The sequence below is a fragment of the Chionomys nivalis genome, chromosome 7 (assembly GCF_950005125.1).
Source record: "Chionomys nivalis chromosome 7, mChiNiv1.1, whole genome shotgun sequence".
NCBI classification, from domain to species: domain Eukaryota; kingdom Metazoa; phylum Chordata; class Mammalia; order Rodentia; family Cricetidae; genus Chionomys; species Chionomys nivalis.
Window position 1 is genome coordinate 19172473 of NC_080092.1, and position 27073 is coordinate 19199545.

General features: G+C 47.0%; 2 protein-coding genes across 2 annotated transcripts in view; both read right to left on the bottom strand.

The window, feature by feature from the left end:
• The window catches only part of Rars1 (arginyl-tRNA synthetase 1), a 28435-nt gene extending 21062 nt beyond the window's left edge, over positions 1–7373 (bottom strand). The window contains exons 1-3 of the mRNA XM_057776799.1: positions 7296–7373; positions 5982–6116; positions 867–1058 (exon numbers count right to left, since the gene is read on the bottom strand). Of these exons, the coding sequence (XP_057632782.1) occupies positions 867–1058; positions 5982–6116; positions 7296–7340 (372 nt within the window). The 5' untranslated portion in view covers positions 7341–7373. The remainder of the gene's footprint in view (positions 1–866; positions 1059–5981; positions 6117–7295) is intronic.
• Positions 7374–10137: 2764 nt separating this feature from the next.
• Positions 10138–27073, bottom strand: part of Wwc1 (WW and C2 domain containing 1) — a 153875-nt gene continuing 136939 nt past the window's right edge. Inside the window, exons 18-23 of the mRNA XM_057775790.1 lie at positions 21966–22098; positions 20439–20603; positions 13525–13617; positions 12484–12717; positions 11539–11660; positions 10138–10412 (exon numbers count right to left, since the gene is read on the bottom strand). Of these exons, the coding sequence (XP_057631773.1) occupies positions 10346–10412; positions 11539–11660; positions 12484–12717; positions 13525–13617; positions 20439–20603; positions 21966–22098 (814 nt within the window). The 3' untranslated portion in view covers positions 10138–10345. The remainder of the gene's footprint in view (positions 10413–11538; positions 11661–12483; positions 12718–13524; positions 13618–20438; positions 20604–21965; positions 22099–27073) is intronic.

Here is a 27073-nt window from a genome sequence, read left to right on the forward strand (position 1 = left end):
AGCACTTGGGAGGCAGAGGCAGGTGGATCTTTGTGAGCTCGAGGCCAGCCTGGTCTACAAAGTAAGTTCTAGGACAGCCAAAGCTACAAAGAGAAAATCTGCCTCAAAAACCAAAACAAACAAAGAAAAACAGTCTATAAAATCTGCTTCAAAACATCCTAGCTCTAACAAGTAATTGATGGTGGTGATCTTCAGTCATATGTTTTAGGCTGGGAGCCTAGGCCCCAGTCCCTGGGGGTGGGGTCAGGACCACTCCTAAGTGTACTTAAGTGATCCCCCAAAAGAACAACACGTGGTCCCCCTTTCTTCCTCCCGGGGGTCGCTTTTCTGTGGCTTCCCATTTCCCCCTCGGGGCCACCCGAGAGCGCAGATCTCCCATTAAACCTGGATATTTCTTAATTCGGCTTGTTTTGATTTGGCTTGATTGGGAATTTTTGCATTGTCAGAGAGCTCGGTTAGGAAATATTACTAACAATATGCTCCTTTAGAAACAAACAAACAAACAAACAAACAAAAAAACCCAGGGTCATCTGTGAAACCTAGACTGCCCTTTACTTGTGGCAATTCTCCTGCCCGAGCCCCTGGAGTGCTGAGATCACAGGCATCTGTCACCGTGCCCAGCAATAATGTGCTAACTTTATTTCACTTTCCAAATGTCATTAGCCATACACACCAACCCAGAACACAGCAAGAAACACCAAAACAATACAAATATGGCTCTCTCTGAGCTACACCCTGGCCCCATGTGGAAAGTGTCCCCCTTCTTGAAGATACAAGAGTTTACTGCTATTTATGTTCATAGGATTGATGATGATATATAAGAGAATCAAGTCAACCAAGGCCAGGCAAAACAAATGATACTTCACCTGAGAAATACCCATTGCGCTATTGCACTGATAGTCTCCAAACTTGGGCTGCTGACTCGGGGTTACGACCAGAGGAGGGTTGTCCAGGTCTGGATATGCAGCCTTAATGGCATAGCCAAAGACATCCTGCAGGCAGCTATTGATGTTAATCATATTTTTAGTTGGTCTTCTTTTCCTTTCTGACTGAAGACTCTGCAGGCAAAGAACAGCAGTGTCTTAATGAAGTAGTATAACATCACACAAAACTCCAAATACGTTGAGAAAAGCCAGGACGGGAATGCTCAGACTGGAAGAGGGTTCTAAGAAATTTCATGAGAATCAAGGCTGTCCAATCTGTATGCCTTAACAGAACACAAGCAATAAAAAGCAGTGATTGAATATAGAAGAGAAGCCGGGCAGTGGTGGCACACTCCTTTAATCCCAGCACTTGGGAGGCAGAGACAGGCGGATCTCTGTGAATCTGAGGCCAGCCTGGTCTACAAGAGCCAGTTCCAGGACAGGCTCCAAAGCTATAGAGAAACCCTGTCTCAAAAAAACAAAAAACCAAACCAAACAACAAAAAAAGAACATAGAAGAGAAGTGAGGCCTAGCATCGGAAAGCAGAGACAGGCAGAACTCTGTGAGTTGAGGCAAACCTGATCTACACAGTGAGTTCCAGGACAGCCAGGGCTCTGCAGAGAGACTCTTGTCCAAAGAAAAAGAAAACAGAAGTGAGTCATAAGCTGCCTCACTCCAACACTGGAAGGGAAAACTCAATGGGCAGAACAACCGTCAGATCTTCTCCAGAAACGGCCTCTCAGGACAAGCGAGGAGCCCAGAGCGACAGCTTTGCCCACTATAAATAACCCCTGGGTCAAGCCCTACTTGTTCTTTCTCAACAGCTTTTAAGTGGGGCACATTCATTTAAGATAGACTATAATTACTCCTATCATCACGCATTACACCTCCACAGAATTGTCTACCACGAGACTGCCGAACACAGAGAAGTACTTTGTCCACAGTGCGATCCGGTATGCCCACATCACACCTGCCATATAAGATGTTATCAAAACAGATGACAGAACAGACTCCAGAAAGTCAGAGGCCAGCTTGATCTACCTACTAATCACCAGGCCAACTAGGGCTACACAATGAAACCTCATCTCAAAAAAGGGAAAAGGGCGGGCTGTGACCTGTCAGCAGAGCACTGGCCTAGCAGAGGATTCGACCTCTAGAGCCCTCTCCACAGGAGCAGGTAAACATGCTATCCGTGGAGCATGACGAAAACGCTTCCTGTGTTCTAAGATGTGAACGTGGGGCCTCAAGTGTTCTACCACCGAGCCACTCATAGTCCAACTATAATTTACAGCACTCAGCCAGGCGGTGGTGGCGCACACCTTTAATCCCAGCACTTGGGAGGCAGAGGCAGGCAGATCTGTGAGTTCATGGCCAGCTTGGACTACAGAGCGAGTTCCAGGACAGGCTCCATGGCCGAGAAACCTTTTCTCAAAAAAAAAAAAACAAAAGAGAGGCCCAGAAGATCACATCTAAAATCCCAGCAGTTAGGAGGTAGAGACAGGAGGAGCAGTCAGCTTGGGCTACATAGTAATAACCTGTCTCACAATGACAACAGAAACACTAACAGTGTGAATATTCGCGGCGACAGTAGGATATAAACAGTGCTAAATTCTGTACTGAGTGTTTTGTTTGCGTGCTTTTCTTTTTACTTTATATACCAAAAGTTATTGCTACTATCACTCTGTCACAAGGACTAGTGGTTGACAGATTACAAAGCAGGTGGACAGGAATTGAGAGATCAAGTTTACCCTCCCCATGACTGCTACAAAATGAAAAATTTCATACAGGCACTATCTTTTTCTTTCTTTTTGAGAAGAGGTCACTTTGTAGCCCAGGCTAGCTTCAAACTTGAAACAATCTTCCTCCTTCAGTCTACCAAGTTATATTTCCCCCTCCCCCACCCTGGGGTTTCTATTTGTAGCTCTGAGTGTCCAGGAACTCTTTGTTGACCAGGTTATGGTCTGATTGTCTCTTTCTCCACAGTGTTAGGATTAAACTGGTGAAAAAAAACCACACCTGGCAATGTTGTATTCTTAAAATCATCTTTTGATAAATTGGGTGGTGGCGGCACACACCTTTAATCCCAGCACTAGGGAGGCAGAGGCAGGTGGATCTCTGTGAGTTCCAGTAAAGCCAGTACTAGGACTACACAGAGAAATTTTGCTAAAATGTTAGGTCAAACACTGAAAAGGGGAAGGGATGACTGATTATTAAAGGGGCTCACAGTGGCCCGAGATAAACTGCAATTGTGTTCTGCACTTGCAACACCCCAATCTTCCCAAAAGTCTAATCAGTCAATCAGCCTTGAAGAAGGCTCAATCTAAGGTGTGGGTCTTTCTGGGAACATTTGTTCTCAATAGTAAAATTCTATCCATGTTTACAAAAGCACTGCTAACATACAGAGGCAAAACAACTTTGTAAAAATAAAGCTTGTACTTTGGCTGACATCTTCCATACTTGAAAGTTAAAAATATTAACTCAGGAAACAAATAAACAAGAGCTGGTTTAAGGCTTTTCCCCCTCTTTGGTTCGTTGTAACAGAGTCAGGCTACTGAAGCTGGCCTAGAAATCCTGATCCTCCAACCTCAAGTGCTGGGATAGAGATATCAGCTCCCAAACTAGATCAACTATAAGTTTTTATGAGTACTCTTAGGTCCCCAAAATCAGTAATGCTAACTTTTTTAAACTGTAAAGATATTGGTATGTATCTTTTGTATTAAGCATTTACACATACACATAAAATCCACTGTACTTGATCTCATCCAAATTAATATGTATGTATAATCAATTTTAACACTTTCACTTTCTCTTCCCTGATCCTCCAGCCTCCACTACTACCAAGTGCTGGAATTATGGGCATGCACCACCAGACCCAATTTTATCTGGTGCTAGGGACTGAATCCAGGGCCTTGACCTGTACTAAGCAGTCTAGCAATGAGCTTGATAGCCCTTTTTTGGTTTTGAGACAGGGTCTTGTTCCGTAGCCCTTGAACTCCTGCCCCTGCCTTTCACAAGATAGCATCACAGAGGTGAGCCAGCACATCAAGCTCATCTTCCTTGCTGGCCACGGTGCCATTCTCCTTTAATTCCAGCTCTTGGGAGGCTGGAAGCAGGAGGACTGCCACAAGTCTGAGGGAGATAGGCTGCACACCACATACAAGGACAGTCAGGACTATATAATATAGAAGGTCAAGACCCGAAATCAAATAAAACCAAAATACACATCTTAGTACAATCACCTTTTACTGTAGCTTGATTGTATGCATTTTGTAAAACCTCATGTTATGCAAATTAGTAAAAACCGGCTCTTGAGAAAATTAAGATTATGAGATTTCTGAAAGTCTATGGGATTCTCTAATAGCAGTACTACCATACTAGCAATCTTAAAACCGCCAGTGTGAAAAGCTTTCTGTGAATACCTAATTAATAAGTACTAAGCAGCCAGACTCTGGAGGTGGAGGCAGAGGCAGGTGGATGTATATGAGTTCAAGACCAGCTTAGTCTACATAAAGACCTTTTCTCAAAAAAAAAAAAGTACTAAGTAACTAGGTTTTTGTCTCTGAAATACATAAAGACAATTTAATTAAAAGGAGTAAGAGAAAACTGAGACTGTCATGCTCGTGAGAATAAGGGTGCAATTCCTTGCAGCCAGAACCATCTGGTATGTGCTTTCAAGCTGGGAGTATGTAGCCCCCAAAAGAGGAACAGGCAGGATGAATGGCTACTGTACGCAATACTTTATCCCTGTGGTTTTTCTCTCTTTTTCTCTTTTTTCAAGACAGGGTTTCTCTGTGTAGTCCTGATTGTACTGAGACTGGCTTTGTAGACCAGGCTGGCCTCAACTCAGATCTGCCTTCCTCTGCCTCCCGAGTGCTGGGATTAGAAGCACCACCTCCATGGTGTCCTCGTTAGTCTTTGTGTTATCTCCTTTACTGCCCTAGCAGCACGGAAGCATTGAAAAATGCATCTGAATTTTAAAAAGTAAACACAACAGAGAATTCAGTATAGATAAATGCAGACCAAATGCATTTAACAAACCAAACTGTATTTCTTTAGTGAGGCATTCACGAAAAAAAATGGGTTAGAAGACATAAATACAAAGTAATTTGAGAACAGCTGATCCCAAACAGGCAATAAAAACTTCAAGGGAATGGCTCGGGCGGCCTAAGGAGTCAATGAAGTACCGCTGGGCAATCCAAAGAGTAACACACATGTGGAGAACAGCTATGAATGAGAATGATGTAATACTCTGGGCTGTGTCATCAGCAAACCTGAAAGGCAGGCCAAAAGACTGAAGGTAAGCTCTTTCTCTCCTACGCTGATAACCATCGCTGGACTACACGGCCATTAAAATGGGGGCATGGCAGTACACGCCTGTAAACCCATCACGAGAGAGACAGAAGCAGAAAGACACTGCAAGACGGAGGTGAGCCTGGAAGCCCATCTGGGCTGTAGTGAGACACTTTAGAGAAAGGGGGGATGGAAGGATAGAGACAGAAAGTTTTGCAACATTAAATGAAAAGAAAGCTAAGAGATGCTATAAAACGTAATGAAATTGTGGAATAGCCAACTCAGTAGCATAGAAGTTACGTATGAGTGCATCTATTTTAAAACATCCCTCCCCCAGTTTGTTCCTAGACTTCAGTACCAAACCAAATAAACGAATTTTTTTTTGTTTTCTGATAGTGGTAATGATTCTTCAAAAACCATTTCTTTTTACAAGAGCTAGTTCCAGGACAGGCTCCAAAGCCACAGAGAAACCCTGTCTCGAAAAACCAGAAAAAAAAAAAAAAAAAAATTCTTTGAAAGCACGGGGATAACCCACAGAAGAAATCTCAACTCCCAAGTCAGTCTTTAAGCCTGCATGATGAACCACTGCCAAGGGTTCTGGAAACCACGGGCCTCACCAATTTCTCCATCATGAGCTGAATGAGTCTTAATTTGCCTTAGGCAGGAAAACAGATTTTTAAGTAAATTCCTCTTTTCAGTTTCTGTAGTGCATACTTTTAGAATCTTCAATAACAAAACATTTTATTTGAAGATATCCAGAGTACTCACCCTTTGAAGAATATTCAGTCTGTACTTCAATTTTAAATTTTCTTCTCGTAACTGTTCCAAACTTGGAGAATCTTCTAAGTGACCACAGTTCTTCAGCCGGTCAATCTCAGCAGTCAGAGACTTGATCTCCTTTTCCTGTAAAGGAAAGGGCACTTTCCCAGTCAGCTCAGAGGAACTCTCCCAAGATAATGGCAAACTGGACCAGAGACTCACTTCCTCATTTTAGTTCTCCACAATTTGTGGCTCAGGTGGTGAGAACGGGCTTTCCTTTGAGGCCAGTGGTTTTACTAATATCAGCAATCATCCTTTATAAAGTAAACATGTGTCTAATGAGTGTTGGGAATGAGGGGCAGCAGCGCTGAGAAAATAACCCGAGAAAGTGTGCACGGCAGCACACACCTATAATCCTAGCACTTGGGAGGCTGAAGCAGGAGGGACCAGTCTACCACAGACATAGCAAGACCCTTTCTCAAACACATTTCTTCCTCAGCTCAACAATGCACCCCGACATCGTCAGAATACAGGGTTCTGGCTTTACAAATTGTCTGTGCTCCTAAATTTTACGACTAGGACTACAAAAAAGCCAAACAAACAAAAATTAAAAAAAAAACCCACAAAAATACCAACAACAAAAAACAAAGCGGTGAGAGCCAGGGAACCTATCTCTACGGTGCTTGCCTATCATAGGAATGGCTCTGGGTTAGATCCCCAGAGGGACAAAAGGTGACAGCATCCATATTCAAACCACTCAAGTGTCTTTGCTTTTTCTAGGTCAAAGTAAAATTCCCACATATTTCCCTCCTATCTCCAGTATCGTATACTATAAACGACTCTCAGCAGTAAAGCGCTTGCCCCTTTAACTTGTACCTTGAAGCTGCGGATTTGCACAGAGCAGTTGCTGTTGCAGGGCAGGTTTAGGCAAACGGTGTCCCTATCACTCACAGCTAGGCCCGGAAAAGAAATGAAGTTGGTCCCGGACCAAGGCTGGCGGCTTCTTGGGAAGTTTCTGGCCGGGTTCCCCGCAGCACACGTCGGTCCCACCTGGCCTTGGCCACAGCCTGCACACGTGCGCGGGCTGCAGGGTGAGCCTGGCTCTCCACACGCTAGGCCCTGCGACACCCTCTCATCTCCTTGTGACAGTCGCACGACCCAGCCAATAATGGCATTTTCCTCTCCCAGCTAAGAGAAAACGGCCGCCAGAGAAGCGTGAGCCTCGCAAGCCCCTGCGGACGTCGCCACCGCCTACGGAAGCCACTGTTGACCCGGCACCGCTTCCGCCGGGTCCGAGCCCTCCGGCCCACCCAGAGGACTAACCTGCTGCAGCAGCCTCGCTGAGCACTGAGCAACCAGCCCGTCCATCCTCAAGTCCGCGACTCACACGCCAAGTGTCCGGAAGCGGAAGTGGCTAGTTATGGCCGGAAACGGAAATTCCTACCCGGGTACTTTACTATTTCCAGCCCTTCAGAGTGCGCCCTCCGCTGCCCCCTGGCGGGATCCAAGAGGCACTGCGAGAAAGGCGGGAGCTGTGTGCTCCATAGGTAGACCAGCTGATGATGGGGCCAGGGAGGATGGCTTATAGGAGCCTGCATTAGTCAGGGTGCTGTAGCGTCACCCAACTTACAGAATGAATCAATCTCTCTCTCTTTCTCTGTCTGCCTCTCTCTCCACACACACAGGCGCACACACACACACACACACACACACCACACACAAATTTATTGGAATGACTTACTGGCTACAGTCCACCAAGGGCTAGTTGTGAATCTAGTAGAAAGTCCAAGAATCTAGTAGCTGCTTGGTCCCACGAGGATGGATGTATCAGCTGGAATGGATGTGCTGACAAGGCAAGGGCAGACAGGCAACAAACTTTTCCTTCTTCCATTATCCTTATGTAGACTTCCAGTAGAAGGTGTGGGCTTCTTTTAATCTAAAAGTGTGCCTTCCTGACTCAAGGTCTGGATTGAAGGCATGTGTATTCCTGTAGCAGGAGGCCGCTAGTTCGTTCCTGGCCGCTTAGCCCCGAAATAATCACACAGAAACTGTATTAATTAAATCACTGCTTGGCCCATTAGCTCTAGTTTCTTATTGGCTCTTACATATTAATTTAATCCATTTCTAGTAATCTGTGTATTGCCACAAGGCTGTAAAGTTCAGGCGTCTGTCTCTGGTGGGGATACATGACATCTCTCTGACCCCATCTCCTTTCTCTCAGCATTCACTTTAGTTTTCCCCACCTAGCTCTGTTCTTTTGCCCTATCACAGGCCAAGGCAGTTTCTTTATTCATTAATGGTATTCACAACACACAGAGGGAAATTCCACATCATATTCCAGCCTTAAGATCCAGATCACAGGTGTGTTTACACGCCTCAAGATCTGGATTACAAGTATGCCCTCTATTTCTGAATCATAGTTCATTTCAGATACAGTCCAGTTGACAACCAAGAATAGCTATCACAATGCCTTAGGCCAAAGCTACAGAAGCACAGGCTTTATAAAAATTAATAAAAATTCCCTCCCGATACTATCCTATATGTTTCTGCATTTTTTTATTTTCGTTCGCATCTTCGTATTCTTTACTATATTTCTAAATTCCCACGCCTCTACTCTGGAGAAAGGTATTTTTGTCAAGGCTGGCCCCCGACAGTTCACCAGTCTTCAGTCTTCTGTGAAGAGCAGCAAGCATTCTTAACTTCTGGGCCATCTCTCCAGCCCCATTAATCATTTATTTATTTTAGGTGTATGGGTGTTATATGTACATGTATGTCTGTGCACCATGTACATGCTTGGTATGAATAGAGGGTGTCAAGTCCCTGGTACTGGAGTTATATATATTGTGAGCCACCATGTGGGTGCTGGGAATCAAACATTGGTCACCTGGAAGAGCAGCCACTGATTTTAACCACTGAGCTACCTTTCCACTCTCAGTTTTTTTTTTTTTTTTTGACAGGTTTTTCATATTGCTGAGATGGTCTTGAACTCCTGCCTCTGTTCCTCAGGTGCTGGGACCACAGGCATATACCACCAGACCTTAGGTTCTCAAAGAGCTGAGCAGCCATATTAATTTAGTGAAGAAATGAGTGGAACTGAAAGACCCGGATAAATCCAGACCCCTCTAGCAGGAAAAATAGAGTCAAAAAATCTAACAGGAAGAGAAGAGCCAAAAATCTAGGTTAGCCGGTTCAGTGACTCTGTTTCAGGAACTATCTGAAGATGAAGTTAGATTTTAATCTTGAGAATAATCTTGAGAAACAGGGAGTTACCCCCTTGTGATTATCACTGATATTTTCGGAATTTTTCAATGATCACTGGTATTTTCGGAATTTTCCAATGACGCCCTTTCTACCCCCTTTGGATTACTGGGTTGTGGTTTCTTCCCCTAAATAACCCTTCTCCCAGCTACTCGGGGTCAAGCTCTCTACCCTTGCGTGGGAAATGAGCTTTAGCCCCAGTGCACTGGTTCCTGTCCTGTCAATAAACCTCGTGTGATTGCAGCAAGGATGGTCTCTCGTGAGTTCCTGGGGGTCGTGTTATCTCAAGACTTGAGTGAGAGTCTCCCCGCTCCGGAGGTAACACTCTGTGGGATTGGGACGTGAGTGAAGCCAGAGGAATACACGTGAAGGATGCTGGGAAACAAGGGACAAGGAGCTCTTCAAAGGCCACTTTATTGATAGAGACGAATCGAAATGCCGATCCCCGCAGCCCTCCCCTCACTCTGTTGGCGGCTTCACTGGGCGTCTGAGTAGGGTGTAGCCTGTCACCAGTTTGGGCTGGCCTTACAGGTCAGGCGGCCACATTCAAAAACACATCACAGCTCACAAAGATCCGTGGACAATCTTGGAATCCCCCCGACGGTTTCTGTACACCCTCCTCTTTGTAATATTGTACAAAATACGTTAACTAGGGCAGGTTAGCTGTGCTGTGCCGGCTACAGCACTTCTTGAGGATCACCGTTCCTCAAACACGACCTTTTATTGCAGGGAAATCTCTAAAAGTTGTTGCTGTACAAAAAGAAAACTCTACACAATTTGAAGAAGAGCAGCCACTTAACACTGCTTCAGTTCATTTAAATTTTCTTTCCCAAAAATACATTCCTAAATATACAAACTATACAATCTTGTCATTTTTAATGCTGGTTGTTTTTTGTTTTTGTTTGGTTTTGTTGTTGTTGTTGTTGTTATGGTTGCTTTGTCATTGTTTAAATATAACAAGAAAACCTGAACTAAAAGGTCTGTCAGTCTTCAAACCAACAAGAGCGCTCGGGGACTTGTGACTGGGTACCTTCATATACTGCCTCATAAATAACTTTAGCCACAGTCAACCTTCACAGCATGGTCCGTGCAACAAAGAAATACTTTTCTGGTGGTTAGACGTCGTCTACGGAGAGAGCTGGGATGTTCATCCGGGGCCGGGTGAAAAATGCCATCTTCTCTCTGTGACGGAGAAACATATCTCAAACTCACTTCGAATATACATGGACAGGAGACTTTCTGCTTTGGGTCTGAAACTCAGAGCATCATATATGCCAAGCATACAGTCTGCCGCTGAGCCACATCCCAACCCCTGGGCTGGGCCATTCTTTGTTTATATACTGTAGAATATTTAGTGACAGCCCTGGCTACGAGTAAATGCTCTTAGCATGTCTGAACTCTGACTGTGAAATCTGAAACCCAGCACTTGGGAAGCAGAGACAGGTGGATCTCTGTGAGTTTGAGGCCAGTCTGGTCTACAGAGCAAGTTCCAGGACAGGCTCCAAAAAAACTATAGAGAAAGTCAAAACAAAAACAAAACAAACAACAAACAAAAACAAAATGAAAAACAAAACAAAACAAAAGAGAATACATTTAAATAAATGACTATATAAATGACTCAATCAATCAATCAAAAATCTGTGGACTCTAAGCATGGTGGTACATGCGTCTGGTCCCAGGAACACGAGACGATGATGGAGAAACATATCTTGAGTTCACGATTTTGAGGTCTTAGCCACATAGACCCATGTTAAAAAAAAATTAAAGAAGGATCAACATTGTCAAAAAACCTAGGTTGGCCTTGAACTCACAATGTGATGGATGGAGAGTGACTCTAAATGCCTTTGTTTTGGGAGGCCCAGGCCAGATGGCATTTGTGACCCTCCTCTGACATGTGTGGGCCCAGCAAGGCAAGGACACGGCTGTGATCCTATCAGGCAGGCAGGCAGGCAAAGCCAGGAAATTAGGTGAGCATCCATAGTACCCCACTCTCCCCAGCTGCTTTATCACCAGCCAGGCCTCTGCAATTACCAGTACTGGAAAGGCTAAGAGGAAAAGATGAAGCAGGTGGCTCATTCATTAAACAACAGGATCTCACAAATTGGGCTGAGTTGTGCGGGGACCTGTAATGGCAGCACAGTGGTCACAGCACTAAGGGAACCTGGCAGAGACGGAACAGCTGTTCCAGCGCAGGCTACAGCTCTATTAGCAACAGAGACAGTGCCCGGAGCGGGGCCTGGGAAGGGAGAGGCGGCAAAGACGGACTGGCTGGGGAGAGGAAGCCATCCGTCTGTAATTGTCGGCTCACCTGAAAGACTGCACTTCCGGTGGCTCCTTGCAGCTCTGGCCGCGAAGCCTGTGCACATCCTTGGCGGCCGCCCTCATCATCTTGTCTGTTTGCAACTCGTTCTTGTGCTCTGCACGATCCACCTGTTAGGCAAAGCAAACAAGGGTTGGGCACGGGAGAGCGTCCTCTGGTCTGTAGGGCTTCCTACCGGCCAATGGAGACAGGACTGTGGGATCTGCTTAATGGAGAAGGCTAACGGGCTGTGCTCACATTATCTGCCTATGAGGCCTGATATGGGGCCAGGGAACACAGTCCTATGTGTGCCTGCAGGAAATGAGACGAGAGATGCCCAGTGTAGTGTATTTTGGTACCTACTACTCAGGTGTCTGGAAGGGGAGATTTTACAGTTGTTTCAGTTTTACAGACCAAGACTCAGATTGGGTTGTTTATCTCGGAGACAGGGTTTCGCTTTAGCTTAGTCTAGACTAGAACTCACTATATGGTCTAGGCAGGTGTTGAACTCCTGGTCATTTTTCTTCTGTTAAGTGCATGGCCCACCTGGATGAGGTTCTTGCAACAGCCGATGAAGAATTAATGGTGAGGGGCACTGAATCATAAGCACTCACACAAAAACATCAATGATAGAGATGGAGAGATGGCTAAGTGGTTAGGAGCACTGGGCTGCTCTTCCAGAGGGCCTGAGTTCGATTCCTAGCACCCACATGTCACACGGCAGCTCTCAGCTGTCCGTAACTTACAGTTCAAAGGGATCCGGCACCCTCACACAGACAAAACACCAATGCATGTAAAGTAAAACAAATAAATAAATAAATCTTAAAAAACAAACAAAACATCAAGGGCTTCCTGTAGAGCCAAGTCAAGGGCTTCCTGGTTCCCTGAATACCCTCAGGGGGCCTGCGGGGGCATCACAGGGCTGTGTAAAGGCCGCCATTCAGTGGCACTTACCCTCTTCTCCAGCATCCTCAGCAGCAGGCGGAAGCGCTCGTCTCCACGCAACCACTGTGGCAGCTCCTTCTCCCCATGGTTCTTGGCTTGCTCCAAATGCTCCTTTAGCTCCTTCAGCACTGAGATCTCCTGAGTCAGCTGGCTATGCCAGGTCCTCGTTGCCTGTAGGTCTAGTTCCAGGTCCAGCGAGGTGCGGATCAGGCGCTCTGTGCGCACGGACTTGACAGATGAAGGCTGCAGGGGTGGAGATGATGCCCACATCCACCAGAGGGCTCAGCCATCAAATCCCACAGATCCTCGTCCCCTGGTCCCCAAGGCCCACCTTCCTTTATGTGAAGGCACGCCCTTCTTACAGAACATACTCTCACAGCCATACAGCGTGTGTCTGATGTATTTCAGTTACCCCGTTTCACAACAGCCCTTCAAAGGCCCAGCTGTTACTGTCTCCTCTTACCTACCCCCCCAAGCAGAAAATAGTTGAATAAAGAAGATATAGAAATAACTACTCATGCTTGGAAGAATCAAGCACAATGTCATCTTCTACCTGGTCCACAGTCCAAGCAGAAAACATTGGTGAAGCCAAGTGGATCAGCCCTTTTTTAAGTGACGCAATGAACGGGGTGGGGAAATTTTGGGATAAGTTCATACTAATAAAGGTAAAAATCATTTCTATTAAAAATGATCTCAATATCTGGAGAGGATGGTGATTGGAAAAAAAAAAGAAGTTCTAGAATATTCTTCCAGATCGAATATCTGTCTACCAGTCTTGCTATCACGGTGCATGTGCATGTACACCCAAGAATGCATGTATGTGTACACATGGTGCACATGTAGAGGTGAAAGGACAATCTCTCCTTACACGGGTTCCCAGGATTGAACTCAGTCACCAGGGTTGTGCTGCAAGCACCTTTACAGGCAGACCCATTCCGCCCACCCTGGCCCACGCCCTCTCCTTTTCCCCGACACGCCAGTCCTCGGCTATCCACAGACTTCCCAGAAACGAAAAGCACCAGGCACACAGAGCTCCAAGGTGAATCTTACCCGCTTCATCCGGACGCTTCGACGCTCCAGGGAGTTCCGAACAAAAGGTGGCTTCTTGGATAGAGTGGAACTATCACTGTCGCTTCGATTGAGCTGCAAGAGAGAAACCAAACCAGGCGTGGTAACAGGGTGCTCTGGAAGGTTCAGCAGGAGCAGGAAGGGGATCACCTTCTTGAACTTGTGATTTGAACTTCCCAACTTTTTAGAGTGGCCGGTCACTAAACACACTAGGTTTGGAGTGTGCCGTTCTAGCTCACAGTTGTCACCACATGGTACTAAACGAGATAGGACATCTTGTTGCATCCTCATAGCGCCGTGTGGGGACTCTCCCCACGTTCCACACAGGTCACAGAAGCTCACGAGTCATGGAACCCACCCAAAGCTGTGAAGGAGCTGCTCAGCAGGGTTTGATGATGAGAGTGTCACCAGAGCATATGCTGTCCCTCTGTCTACTATGCGAAGGGATGCAAAGGGATGCTTACAGCCACTACTCCTTGTCACCCAGAGAGCCTACCTTTAGTGTCTCAAATAGAACCACTTTTGAGACAGGTACTTGGGCCAGAGATGTAGCTCAGTGGTATAGCGTTTAGCATATGCCAGGTCTCCAGTACTGCAAGCGAAGGGATGCAGGGGGAGAAAGAGGATACTCCAAGGCCAAGGAGCCACATCTTTACAGAGAAGGCACGTATAGGCTCTGCAAGCGTTAAGCTCAGCCGTTCTCCCCATTCAAGTCCCTCTATGGGCTCATTTTCAAGCTTCCCCAGAGGACCCCATTCTCATCTATGACAGTGTTTCTTTCCCCATCCGGTGAGGACAGGGTGATTTCTTGACTGGGACTTATTTCCTAAAGGGGCAAGGCTGACACGGGCCCCACCACTGCACCGGCCTGGCAGCTGTCAGTTCACCGCAGTGGGACTCTACCGAGAAGCTATTAGTGTCATTATTTTCTTGACTATTTATCATGATTAAAGATAATGACATTAACAGTCTCATGCCAGGCAGAGACTGAACCATACCAGAAACGGGGGGACAGTGAGCCCCTGCCTCCATGTTCGGTGCCTTAGTAATTGTTTTATTCAAACATTCCAGAGAGACAAAGATGGTTTCACAGTTCACAAGCAGAGATCCCAAATGGAGACTTCAAGGCCCAGTGTGTTACTACAGGCCCAGGCTGAGCACTGTGCTATGAAATGAATGCAGAGGAACCTACTGGTGGCAGGAGGGGCCAGAAGAGGGCCTCATACTTTATTTTTTAAACTAAAGTTGGCTTTCTTGGAAAAAAAAAAAGTGTCACAGTCTACCCTTCCCCCAAATTATCAGAACAATTGATCCTTAAGACCCGGATGTTCTTCTGTTATTAGATAGCAGGAGACACTACATTCTGGAACTTCACTTTTTGTTTTTATTTTTGGAGATGGTCTCATGCAGCCCAGGTTGGCTCTGCACCCTCTATGCAGCTGAAGCTGGGCTTGACTCTCCTACCTCCACCTCCTAAGTGCTGGGATTACATGACTACATTACCAAACCAGTCCGGACATCACCTCCTCCTATTTCCAAACAGCCCAATAGGTTTAACCTCACACATGAAAGAGAATCATTACTTTATTACTGCTTCTATTTAACAAACTAGAAGAAATGAGGCAGAGAGCATAGTAACTTCAAGTCCCAGGAAACATGTGTCCCTGTAAGCCCGGGGCTCTTGGACGTAGAGACAGGAGAATTACTGCGAGCCTAGCTCTAGGTTCAGTCAGAGACCTCGTCTCAAGGGAACGGGGTGAAGAGTGATGGAATGGGACAACGGATGTCCTCCTCTGACTTCTGCGTGTGTGCCCGGAAGCATGGTGTGTGCTATGCACACACACAGGTGCACACGCATCTCAACCACACACACATACGTTCACGCACTCACAAACACATCAAATGCCAACTACACACACGCATGTTCACGCACTCACAAATACATCATATTCCAATCACACGCATGCACATCAACTCACTCACACACCGAAAAATAAAAATAATGAAAATTATTAAAAAACCAAAAAAAAAAAACCCCAAAATAAAAAAAACCCAAAAAACCCAAAAACCATTTCATTTTGTTGTAGTTGAAGGTGCAAGCCTACCACAGGACAGAAAAACCTCATTTTGTGAAATCTGGTCAGAAACAAGGCCCATCTCCTGGTCTGGAAGCTGATGGGCCTTGTGTCTCACCTTCCTGGCCTCCCTTACAGCCAGAGCCAGGTCGTCAGGTCAGGACTAGGCTGTCAATTGCATGCGATTGTCCTAGGCTTTGAATCTCAATCCAACTCAGCTTTCTACTGCTGTGCCTTCGCATTCAGGCCTGCTAGTCACCGTGCTGCACGAATGTACCACGTTTGCCCACATCTCAGAGAGAAGCTACCAATGAACGGCAAGCAGAGCAAACAGCAGTAGCAACCAGATTTTATATGGCCAATGGTGGCGTGAAGCGGTTAGGGGCACCAGTGTAGCAGTGCCCTTGCAAGACACAGCTCCATATGGCATCAGATGCCTGAAGCCATAGACGGCACCTACCCGAGTTTACGAGTTTCCCCTATTCACGCATATAAAATGATGTTTTGATTCATAAAATAAACACAATTAGAGATTGACAATAACTTCCTATAGATCTTAGCAATTTCGCATATGATAGGTTTTCTTTCCTCAAGTCAGAACGTATGCCTTTTCACCGAGGAAAGACTTACAGCTTCTGGGGCGCATCTCAATGGCATGCTTCCCTACTCTTGTTCCTTGTGTCACTATTAAATAAAATAAAGATTACTGAACATAAGCATTTGATAGCATGAAAGTCAGTCTGATAACAGATGGCTGTTGTGCCTGTATGGATGGGTCAGTGGTTAAGAGCAATTGCTGTTCCTGCAGAGGACCCAAGTTCGGTTCCCAGCACCCACAGTAGGGAGCTCACAGCCACAGGTCACACCTGTAACTCCAGCTCCAGGAGATCCAGTAGCCCGTCTGGCTTCCGCAGACACCTGCATTCATATAGCACATACTCACGCAGATACGTACACGTCCATTAAAGGAGAGCTGGCTACTAAATGACTGCTGGTCTGGCTGCATGAATGAATAACACTTCTCTGACGTGCTGATGCATTCCATTTAACAAAATCACCACTGTATTCTAATCCTGATGGAAAATGAGTCAATCATTCATTTCCCCTGCTGTAGCCAGTCACTGATTTCCCTTGGCATAACTTCTGATGAGTGGTATCCATTTATTTATACTTGATTTTCACTGCACGTTCATATCAGTCTGCAAGAACTGAGGTCTTAGCTGTTACCCTAAAGCCTCTCTACAGTCGTGAGCTGACTTAACTGTAACGCCCTTCAGTGGAAGGCAGGGTCTCCCACATCAGTATCCCGAGACTTCAGGAAATCCCACATCTCCTACAAGCTTTACGACCCATATGAGCTTGGCCTGCGGTACTCCCACAGATGTTGATCCGCTTGAGTGATTAGCTTGAGACATTAATCCAGAAGAGAAAGAAGGTCTCCATTTTCACTGGGAAGGACTTTGGGAAGGTTTTCTGGGGGAACAAAACTGAGAGGCACCCAGTGAACTGAATTTGGGTAGTTTGAGCTAATGAAAAGATGAACTTCTCTCATTCGGTCTCATAAGTTTCGGCCTTGGAGATGGGCTCCTGGGACCCCGAGAAATTCCCTTTCTCCCTCCATAACAACAGCTAGAATAAGTGGAAAAATAAGAGTGTGGTGGCTTTTCAATTAGAAGAATAGGCAGGAAGGCTGTGTTTTCTGATCCTCATGACTCAGTGGGTCTGCAAGGTACCAGACAGGGGGAAGTACTACAAGCATTATAGAACTCAGGGCAGGCATGCACTTGTCTTAGACACGCTACCCTCATGGCTAGATGGGAGCAGCCGCTGGTTCCAGAGCCCAAGCAACCAGAATGACCCCTGGGACTTGGTAGGTGCTCAGACCCTCAATGCACAGCTGCATGAAAGAAAGTAGGCTCCTGGTGGCAGCAAGAAGAGAGAGAGCTGGGGAAGTGACCAGCAGAGCCTATCCCTAGGCCAACTGCAGCCATCAGAGAACATGTGGCCTGAGGGTCCCACTGAGTCCCTTTTTCCACCTCTACCAAAGAACTGGAATTTGATGTCAAACTTTATCGCTTTTTTAATTTCTTAAACTAAATTGTTAACAAGAGGCTCAAGATAAGCCTGAAACTGGACTGAAGTAGAGCTGTTGTCTAGCACGGGAGCCGCCTAGGTTCAGCCTCAGTAACTCAAAACTACAACAGCCGGTGGCTGAGCACCTGGCGAGGTCTGTGCGGGGCTATTAGAATGTTTGAAGGTAGGGGAGATGCTCACCGGCCATTCCACAGAGAAGACTCCTTCTGAGCTCAGCAAGTGGCCATTCCGAAGGAAGGGCCGGGTGTGAACAACGAGGAAGGGAGCTCACAGGAAGTACAGTACGGCTGACTACAGGACTGTTTACCAAGTCTTTCCTGTTTTTACCCCCAGGACAGAGCATCAAACCCAAGGCCTTGCCCACACTAGTCTGCTAGGCGAGCAGTCTGCCATAAGTGAAACCTCCAGGCCTTGCGTATCTTTTTTGAGGGTTGTGTGTGGGGAGAAGTACGGGGATGGGAGGAGGGGTGGTGGTGAGGCTTTGCAGCCCAGTCTGGTCTTGAATTACTGATATTCCTGCCCCATCAGCAATCCAAATCCTTAGGTTATAGGTAGGTGTGTAAAATCACCAAGCCATGAGATGGGGTTTGCTATATACACCAGCTTGGCCTTAAACCCAGGAGTGTCTTGCCTCAGCCTTCCTGACTCCCGGTGTCATGGTTTGGGCCACCACATCTGTCTTTCTCGTTCTCTAAAATAGTTTTTCCTTCATAGGAACACTTGAATTCCTTTTGAGGTGGGGTTTTATGTGCCCTAGGCTGGTCTTAAAATTGCTAGGTAGAGCCCAAGCAACTGGGCCAAAGATGACTTAAAATTCCTGATCCTTCTGCCTGCCCCTCCCAGGAGCTGGGATTGTAGGCTCATGGTATTGGTGCACTTTTTTACAACTTTTACAGGTGTGGGCCATCACACTCAGCCAGATACTCGGCTCTCTGTTGTGTTCTGTGGGATACAGAGCCATAAAACAGTTCCTCTGTTGCAATGCAATTTAAAATCAAAGCTGCCAGTAACACACACACACACACACACACACACACACACACGGCCTTTTACATCTCTCCACAACAAGAGGAAGAGGAAGCAGTTGGCTAAAGAACATTCTGGGGCAAACAAGAACAGCTTTCCATTTCTAGACATGGCTGGATCCATAAGGTTCACCCTGTGCGAACCTCTTCACAGTTTCAGTCTCTGGCCACTCTCATTGTCTTGGCTCCTTAGATTCTAAAGTGCTGGCATTTTAACTCCGTCTAGGGGCTGCAGAAATGGTTCAGTGGTTAAGAGCACTAGCTGTTCTTACAGAGGACCCAGGTGACACCCAGCACCCTTGTGACAGCTCACAACTGTCTCTGACTCCATTCCCAGATGATCTGACACCTTCTTTTGGCCTCTCTAGGCCCCAGACATGCATGTGATGTATAGATACACAGGCAGGCAAAACACTCATAGATGTTGGATTAAAAGCAAAACAAAACGAAACAATCAAAAAAATGAAAAACATCCTTCTAGGATCTTTGGTTTGTTTAAAAAAAAAATCGGGCTGGGCGGTGGTGGCGCACACCTTTAATCCCAGCACTTGGGAGGCAGAGGCAGGTGGATCTCTGTGAGTTTGAGGCCAACCTGGTCTACAAGAGCTAGTTCCAGGATAAGTTCCAAAACCACAGAGAAACCTTGTCTCAAAAAACAAAAACAAACAGATCATACTGAAAAATCTATACTAAAGAAAAGGGAAGAATACTGGACAGGGCCGGGCGGTGGTGGCGCACGCTTTTAATCCCAGCACTCGGGAGGCAGAGGCAGGCGGATCTCTGTGAGTTCGAGGCCAGCCTGGTCTACAAGAGCTAGTTCCAGGACAGGCTCCAAAACCATAGAGAAACCTGTCTCGAAAAACCAAAAAAAAAAAAAAGAAAAAAAAAAGAGGGGAGAGATGGCTCAGCGGTTAAGAGCATTGCCTGCTCTTCCAAAGGTCCTGAGTTCAATTCCCAGCAACCACATGGTGGCTCACAACCATCTGTAATGAGATCTGGTGCCCTCTTCTGGCCTTACAGACATACACACAGACAGAATATTGTACACATAATAAATAAATAAATATATATATATATAAAAAGAATATTGGACAACCAAAAGTGAAGGAAATCCTGCACATATCTTGATAAAGTTGCTTCTAGTGTTTGCTTTTTACACAGTTTCTCTAGGTAAGCTCAGGCTGACCTTGAACTCTCAAACTCTGGGTCCTCCTGCCCTAGCCACCTGGATGATGAGATCACAGCTGTGCTGGGTTGTGATTTTTAAACCATAATCCTTTCATTGAACCCAAAGGTTCAATGGCTAGGTTGACTGGTATCGAGGTCCCGGGATCCAAGTGTTTCCGGGCGCTAAAGCTGAGGCAGTAGGCCCATGTGGTCATGTCTGGCTTTCACATGCTGCTAGGGGATTCTAACTCAAGTTCACATGACTGTCCAGCAAGGGTTCGTACCCACTAAGCCCCGCGTGCAGCTTAGTTTCTTATATCAATCAATCAATCAATGAAGAGTAAAAGTATCCCATGAAGTGGGTCCATGTGCTCCACATGAGGGAAACTGAGGTCCACGGAGTTAAACCTACCAGAGATGCCCACAGCACACTGGGAGAGTCAGGCAGGCTATGAGAGGGACATCTATTTGTATCCAGAGCCGGATCAGAGCCCCTCTGCTCCCAGGGAAGGGGAAGGCACCATTGCTTGCTTACCCGGCACACATACTGGCTCTGGGGTCCAGGTGAGAAGGTCTTGGAGCGGATGATGGTGTTCCCTCGAAGAAATGGCCCTGCGGAAGGGGCACCCACCCGCCGGTCCTTGGGCCTCACCACTGTGGGGGATGGGGCCACGCTCTCGGTATTGGTCTCTCTGTCCACCTGAGGAAGAAGTCAGTCTTGACACGAGCGTCCACCGAGTCTCTGGGCCCTCTCTTGGTCTACTTGGCAACTCCTACTTCTGGTGCCTCACTTTTGGCCACAGGCCAAACTTCTTGAGCTCTCACCATGCTGGCTTAGTCAGCTGAACCTACCAGAAAGGCAACCCAGGCCAGAGTTCCCATTCCCACTCTTCTACCGCATGTACTGCTGGGAGCTTGAGGAGGCACCAGCTCCTGTAAGCCATGGTGGCACTCAGGTTCTGGCGTGCTGACCATCCACCCCACGTACTGAAGCTACAAACAAGACCTTCAAGGTCCTAGTCATAACTCGAATGTTTTCTTCTGGGATTATGGAGGCAACCAGCAAACCTCCTTTTGGTTATAAGACTATGATAGAGCCAAGCATGGTAGTACATGCTAATAATCCCGGCACTAAGAAAACTGAGTTCACGGTCAGCCTAGGTTATATATTGAGATGCCATCACAAATCAAAAAAGTAAAAGAGCAAAGTAACACTACCACCACCCCAGACCATCCTGTTCTCTACCTGCACACAGCAGTCACCAGCAAAAGATGGTCATAGACGCTAACTTAGCCCAGAAACTCTTAGCAGGAACTGTCTCAGTACCTGCTCTAGTGTGGCAAGAGCGCCCCCTGGTGGGAGAAACTGCAGAGACACTCCTTGGTGTATACAAGGCAGAAAAAAAAGTCCTTGGCCAGGCTCAGGAGACTCTGTCCCAGGGCTCTGTTCAAGAACACCTTGTGCCGGGCGGTGGTGGCGCACGCCTTTAATCCCAGCACTCGGGAGGCAGAGGCAGGTGGATCTCTGGGAGTTCGAGGCCAGCCTGGTCTACAAGAGCTAGTTCCAGGACAGGCTCCAAAGCTACAGAGAAACCCTGTCTCGAAAAACCAAAAAAAAAAAAAAAAAAAAAAAAAAAAGAGCACCTTGTGTCTTAGCTGCAGCATCCTGTGGACACTGAGAAAAGAGATCTCCATTATTCCAGGCCTATGAGCAAGGCTCGTGTTCCCATGTGAATTTAAAGATGAAGAAATGGAGGCTGGGTGGGAATGAAGTCATCCACCCAAGACTACACAGGGAGGGGCAGAACTAAGACCATGTGACTGCAAGGCTTGAGATCTGGTTAGAGGAATAGGGAAGCCACAAAGGGCAGAAGAAAAGATCGGGACCCATCAGTCCCTTCTGGTGCACCGTGTCTCCAAATACGATTCAAAGTGCAGGGAACAGCCACTTCTGGGCACACTATCCACTTAGAGAGCTATCCCTGATGCTAAGAGCATTTTCTGATGGCCCAGACATAGATATTGTGATGAAATATTATTTCCCCAGACCAGTTCTTTTTACCTTTAGTGCTGGGTACTCCTCTACCTCTGGGGAGACCTTTTCAGCGAAGACCTCTTCCTCTCCCTCCTCCTCCTCTCTCTCTTCCTCCTCCTCAGCTACTGCTTCATTCTCGCTGGTCTCTTCCTCGTACGTCCTGTGGTGACATAATGCTGTGGTCAGTCCCCCAGACACCGTTCCACCTTCACTCGCCTGCTCCAGAGTGCATCCAGGCAGGGTTCCTGAGACTTATGATGGAAAGGGTATTTATCAAAAGGACCTCAGTATAGGGCTGGGCTGTGGCTCAGAAGCACAGTATATTCCTGGAGTGTCTGATGGCCCAGATGCCACCTCTAGAACCCCCAAAAAACCAATTTTCTTTTCCTTTCCTTTCCTTTCCTTTCCCTCCCTCCCTCCCTCCCTCCCTCCCTCCCTCCCTCCCTCCCTCCCTCCCTTCCTACCTTCCTACCTTCCTTTCTGTGTGTGTGTCTGAATGTGCATCATAAGGATGGAAGTCCCCATGGAAGCCAGAAGGGGGCATCAAGATCCAGAATATTCTACATCAGAAAGGGGCTACCCTTTCCACTCAGTCTCCCTGCTGTTCCCTGGTGGCTACCAGTGAAGCTTTCCGGTGTAACAGACCAAATTTGATTTCTCTTGAGTTTCATATAAGCAAACAGTACATGCTCCTGCATCTTCGGCTTCTGTAAGTACGCTTTTGAAGTTCATCCAGGTCCTACAGGCATCAGTAGCTCACTTCCCTTTTATTACTGAGTAGCATTCCCCAGGATGTAGTGTGTTTAGCACTTCATCCATTCGTGCGCTCCGAACTGCAACCATCTCACCAAACGGTCACCGTGACGGACGTTTCTATGAACCCAGGGGCAAATCTTTGCTATGGAGCCAGGGGGTCACTTCTGTTAGATGTTGTGTTATTGGTTGAGGCCACCAAAGTGAAACACCACAGAACTATATTTCCCACAGTTCTGGAGGCTGGCGTCCAAGACCGACGTTCCAGTACATAGCTTTCTCCTGAGGTCCCTGTCCGTGGCTTGCAGGTGGCTCCTTGCTGCTGTCTGTGCTTCATCTTTCCCATAAGTGCTTGGTGTCTCTGTGTGTGTGTCACAATTCTCTCTTTTTATAAAGATACCTATCAGGCTGGATCAGGTCTGCCCTACTTTAATTGCCTCTGCAAAGCCCCATCTCCTGAGCCAGTCACATTCTGAGGTACAGGCACTCAGTACAGTTTTACCATAAGAATTTGGAGGGGGCTGGAGAGATGGCTCGGCAGGTAAGATCACTGGTTGCTCTTACAGAGGTCCTGAGTTCAGTTCTCAGTAACCACATGGTGGCTCACAACCATCTGTAGTGAGATCTGGCGCCCTCTTCTGGCCTGCAGGCACACATACAGCAGAACACCGTATACATAATAAATAAATCTTTTTTTTTCTTTTTTTCTTTTTTTTAAGAATTTGGAGGGGTGTACAATTCAGCTCATAGAATTCAGGGATTTACTGAATTAATGACTATACATTTGCCTTTTAACAGAACTGGCAGAGTGAGTCTCCGGAGTCATTCCGTCACTACAGTTCCAGCAGCAACACAGCAAGTGAGCGTTCCAGCTCCCTGGCGACACGCGCGACTGGCAGCCATTCCATTGGGAACAGCCTTGCATCTTATTGTGGATTTTTTTTTTAATTATTATTTTTGAGACAGGGCTTCATGTAGCTGAGGCTGCTCTGAACTCCTGGTTGACGCCTGCCTTATTCCATCTCTAGTTGGGGCTTTTTGTGTCCCAGGAAGCCTTTGTAAAACATTTCCTGTACACTTATTTATTATTTATTTATTTATATTTTTATTTTTTTATTTTTTGGTTTTTCGAGACAGGGTTTCTCTGTAGCTTTGGTGCCCGTCCCAGAACTAGCTCTTGTAGACCAGGCTGGCCTCGAACTCCCAGAGATCCGCCTGCCTTTGCCTCCCGAGTGCTGGGATTAAAGGCGTGCGCCACCACCGCCCGGCTTATTATTTATTTGTTCATGGCTATACTGGGGATCAAATTCAGGACCTTATGCACACTTAGGCAACCGCTCTCCGACTGAGCTGTGTCACAGATAATGGAATTTCCTATATTCTCAGCTAAAGCTTTATCGTTTCAGTTTTGATGTTTTTAGCTCTATGATTCAAAGCAGATTCATTTCTGATTGAGGGGAAATAAGAATAAAAATTAATTTTCCCATACGTATAGCTAACTGTCCCAGCACTGTTTCCTGAACAGCCTCTGCCTTGTTGCTCTCTGTCCCCTGGGTTCCAGGAGCTGGAAGGATTCGTGAGGCTAAGGGACTACACATGTTGGGTGTAATTTACATCTTGACTTCTCGAAGATGTTCACTGTAGCCAGGCCATGGCCTGTGTGAAACACTGTCACCCTGCTGAGCCACCAGAATCCCAGCCAAAGCAGAGCATGTGACACAGAATCATCTGTGAGGCTCACTGTGGGGGAAACGCAGCGTCTCTCTGAGGGTTCCCCAAAGGGGAGAGACAACCCCCATCTCTCTTCACAGCCCTGCGATGGAGACTCCTCTCCACTGTGAGGGAGCTTGCGATAAGGGGAGTCTTGTTCTCCTCTGTAGCCCCAGACACACAGACCCACAGTTGTGTGTACACAGAGCAATCTATAGGATTCACTCACCAGCCCTGCTGGGCTGCTTCAGAAAGTCAGCAGTACTGAGGGAGGGCGTGCTCACCCCACAGGTTCAGTGTGAGGCACGCAGGCTGATAGCCTCATCCACTGTCACAGGGGAACTAGGGGGCTTAGCCTAACAGAGCGCTTGACCGCTGGGCCAGTCTCTGATATTTCACTGTAAATCTGATTGGAATGTCCCAGGACAGGAAAAAAAAAAAAAACCCACAAAATCTCAGCAGTACAGAGAAACAAAACACACATGGCATCCTTCACCCAATGCAGCGGCAAACAAAGCAACCAACACAAAATGCCAGCTGATGTTATCCCGTGTTGGTGAAGGGCTGGAAAACAGACATGTCCCCGTGCAGAGCGAGGATGTGAGCAAGCGATGCTCGCTTCGTAAGCGGGTCGGTTAGTAGTATCTGTCAAATCATAAACAGGGACTTCATCTAGTTTCAATTTTAGCCGTGCTGGAGACTGAACTCCGGACCTCTTTCATGCTAGGCAAGCACTATATCCCCAGCCCTAAATGTACATTTTCTAGGTCAGTATAGTCGTTCAGTGAAGTGTTGGAGAGTAAGTTTAGTTTTAGGGTTTATTTATTTATTTATTATGTATACAATATTCTGTCTGTGTATATGCCTGCAGGCCAGAAGAGGGCACCAGATCTCATTACAGATGGTTGTGAGCCACCATGTGGTTGCTGGGAATTGAACTCAGGACCTTTGGAAGAGCAGGCAATGCTCTTAACCACTGAGCCCTCTTTCCAGCCCCAGTTTTAGGGTATTTTAGTCATTGTTGGTGGCAGTGTTTCCGGATAACAATCCTACCCAAGGAACACTTTGCCTTGTGTGTTCAGGTGACATGCTCAGGCTCAGGGACACAGCAGTGCCGCCTGTGGCCATCACCCCAGACAGACACACACCAGGGCCTCTCCCTTGCGAGTGTATGATGAATGCAGGTGAGTGAGGGCGTGAGAAGGCCATGGTGTACACATGGGGGTCGGGGGTCAGAGGTCAGAGGACAACTTTCAGGAGTTGGTTCTCTCCCTCTACTGTGCACTCAAGTCTTGGTGGCAAGTGTCTTTGCATACTGAGATAGTTCACTGGCTCCTCCATGTTTCCTAATAACCAGGGTCTTGTTTTGCTCGTGACCCTTCAGTGGAATGAATGCAGTTTTCTCCTGAGGTGCGGAGGTCCTCTGTGCTTGGGAGGCAGAGGATGGAACTGAGAATTTGAGGCCAGGGTTGTTACAGAACAGACCAAGAGAGAGGAATGTGCCTCTAATACTTGCAGTAGAGGCATCAAAATATTTTTGTTTTAAAAAAAGGGGGGGGGTGGGTAGCTGAAATCCATTGGGCCTTAATACTGTAGGTCAGTGCCCGAGTGCTGGGGGCTGGTCTCTGGGAGACCTCCACTGGGCTCTGAGGCTGAGCAGGTGCACCGAAGCTAGTGACTGCCTGACGATCAAAAGCCACCTTCAGGCCTGGGGGAGGGGGCTGCAGATGGAGCCGCCCCACCAAAGCAGCTCTGAGAGGCCTGGCCCTTTTTGTAAGCTGGCATCTGGGAAGTGTGAATGGCAGGGGGTGGGGAGAGAGGGGGCCACAAGGGGAGCAAGAACAGAGGTGGTTGCTAGGAGACGGTTTGAAAAGTTTTAGCACTAGCTTGGAATTCAGTAGCAACCACTGATCTCATGCCAGGCTGTGGGGAGAGGGGACCTGGGCTGATTCTGGCATCAGACCTGAGCCTGGGTGACTGTCAGTATCAGGGCTGCCAGGGACAGGGAGAGGGAGATAGACACTGTGACCAACTGAGAAACAAAGGAATACAGAATTCCAGGGGCCTGGTACGCTCTTCATCACACGGAAAGATGGTTAAAGAGGAGTGTGCATGTCAGCAACTATCGCCAGCGGGCCCCATCCAGCCTGCTGCCGTGTTCCTTTCTGGTTGTTGTTGTTTGTTTTGTTTTTCCCCCCTGGGGATTTTAAGCTGAGAAATGCTTTTCCATTTATATTTATTTCCATGTGGAGACAGAGTCTCAAAATATCCCAGGCTAGCCTTGCACTCGCTATGTAGCCCCTGGAAATCTGATTCCCCTGCCTCCACCTCCAGAGTACAATGACTGGAATCACAGGTAATGTGGCATCACAGCCGGTTTAGGGAGTGCTGGGGAATTGAACCCAGGACTTTGTGCATGCTAGGCAAGTAAGTACCAATTGAACTACACCCTCAGCCCATTCTTAAATGACTGAAAATAAATAAACAAACAAACAAACAAACAAAGGCGGTGATCATTGCGGCAGGTACAAATGCTAAGAAATGTCAATTCCAGTGTCCACACATGGCGTGTCAATGGAACACAGACGTAGCCACTGGTTTCTCATGGCCCACGCTGCGTTCACACTGTAGAGGCAACTTGAGGAGACATAGCGGAAGCTGTGTGGCCACAG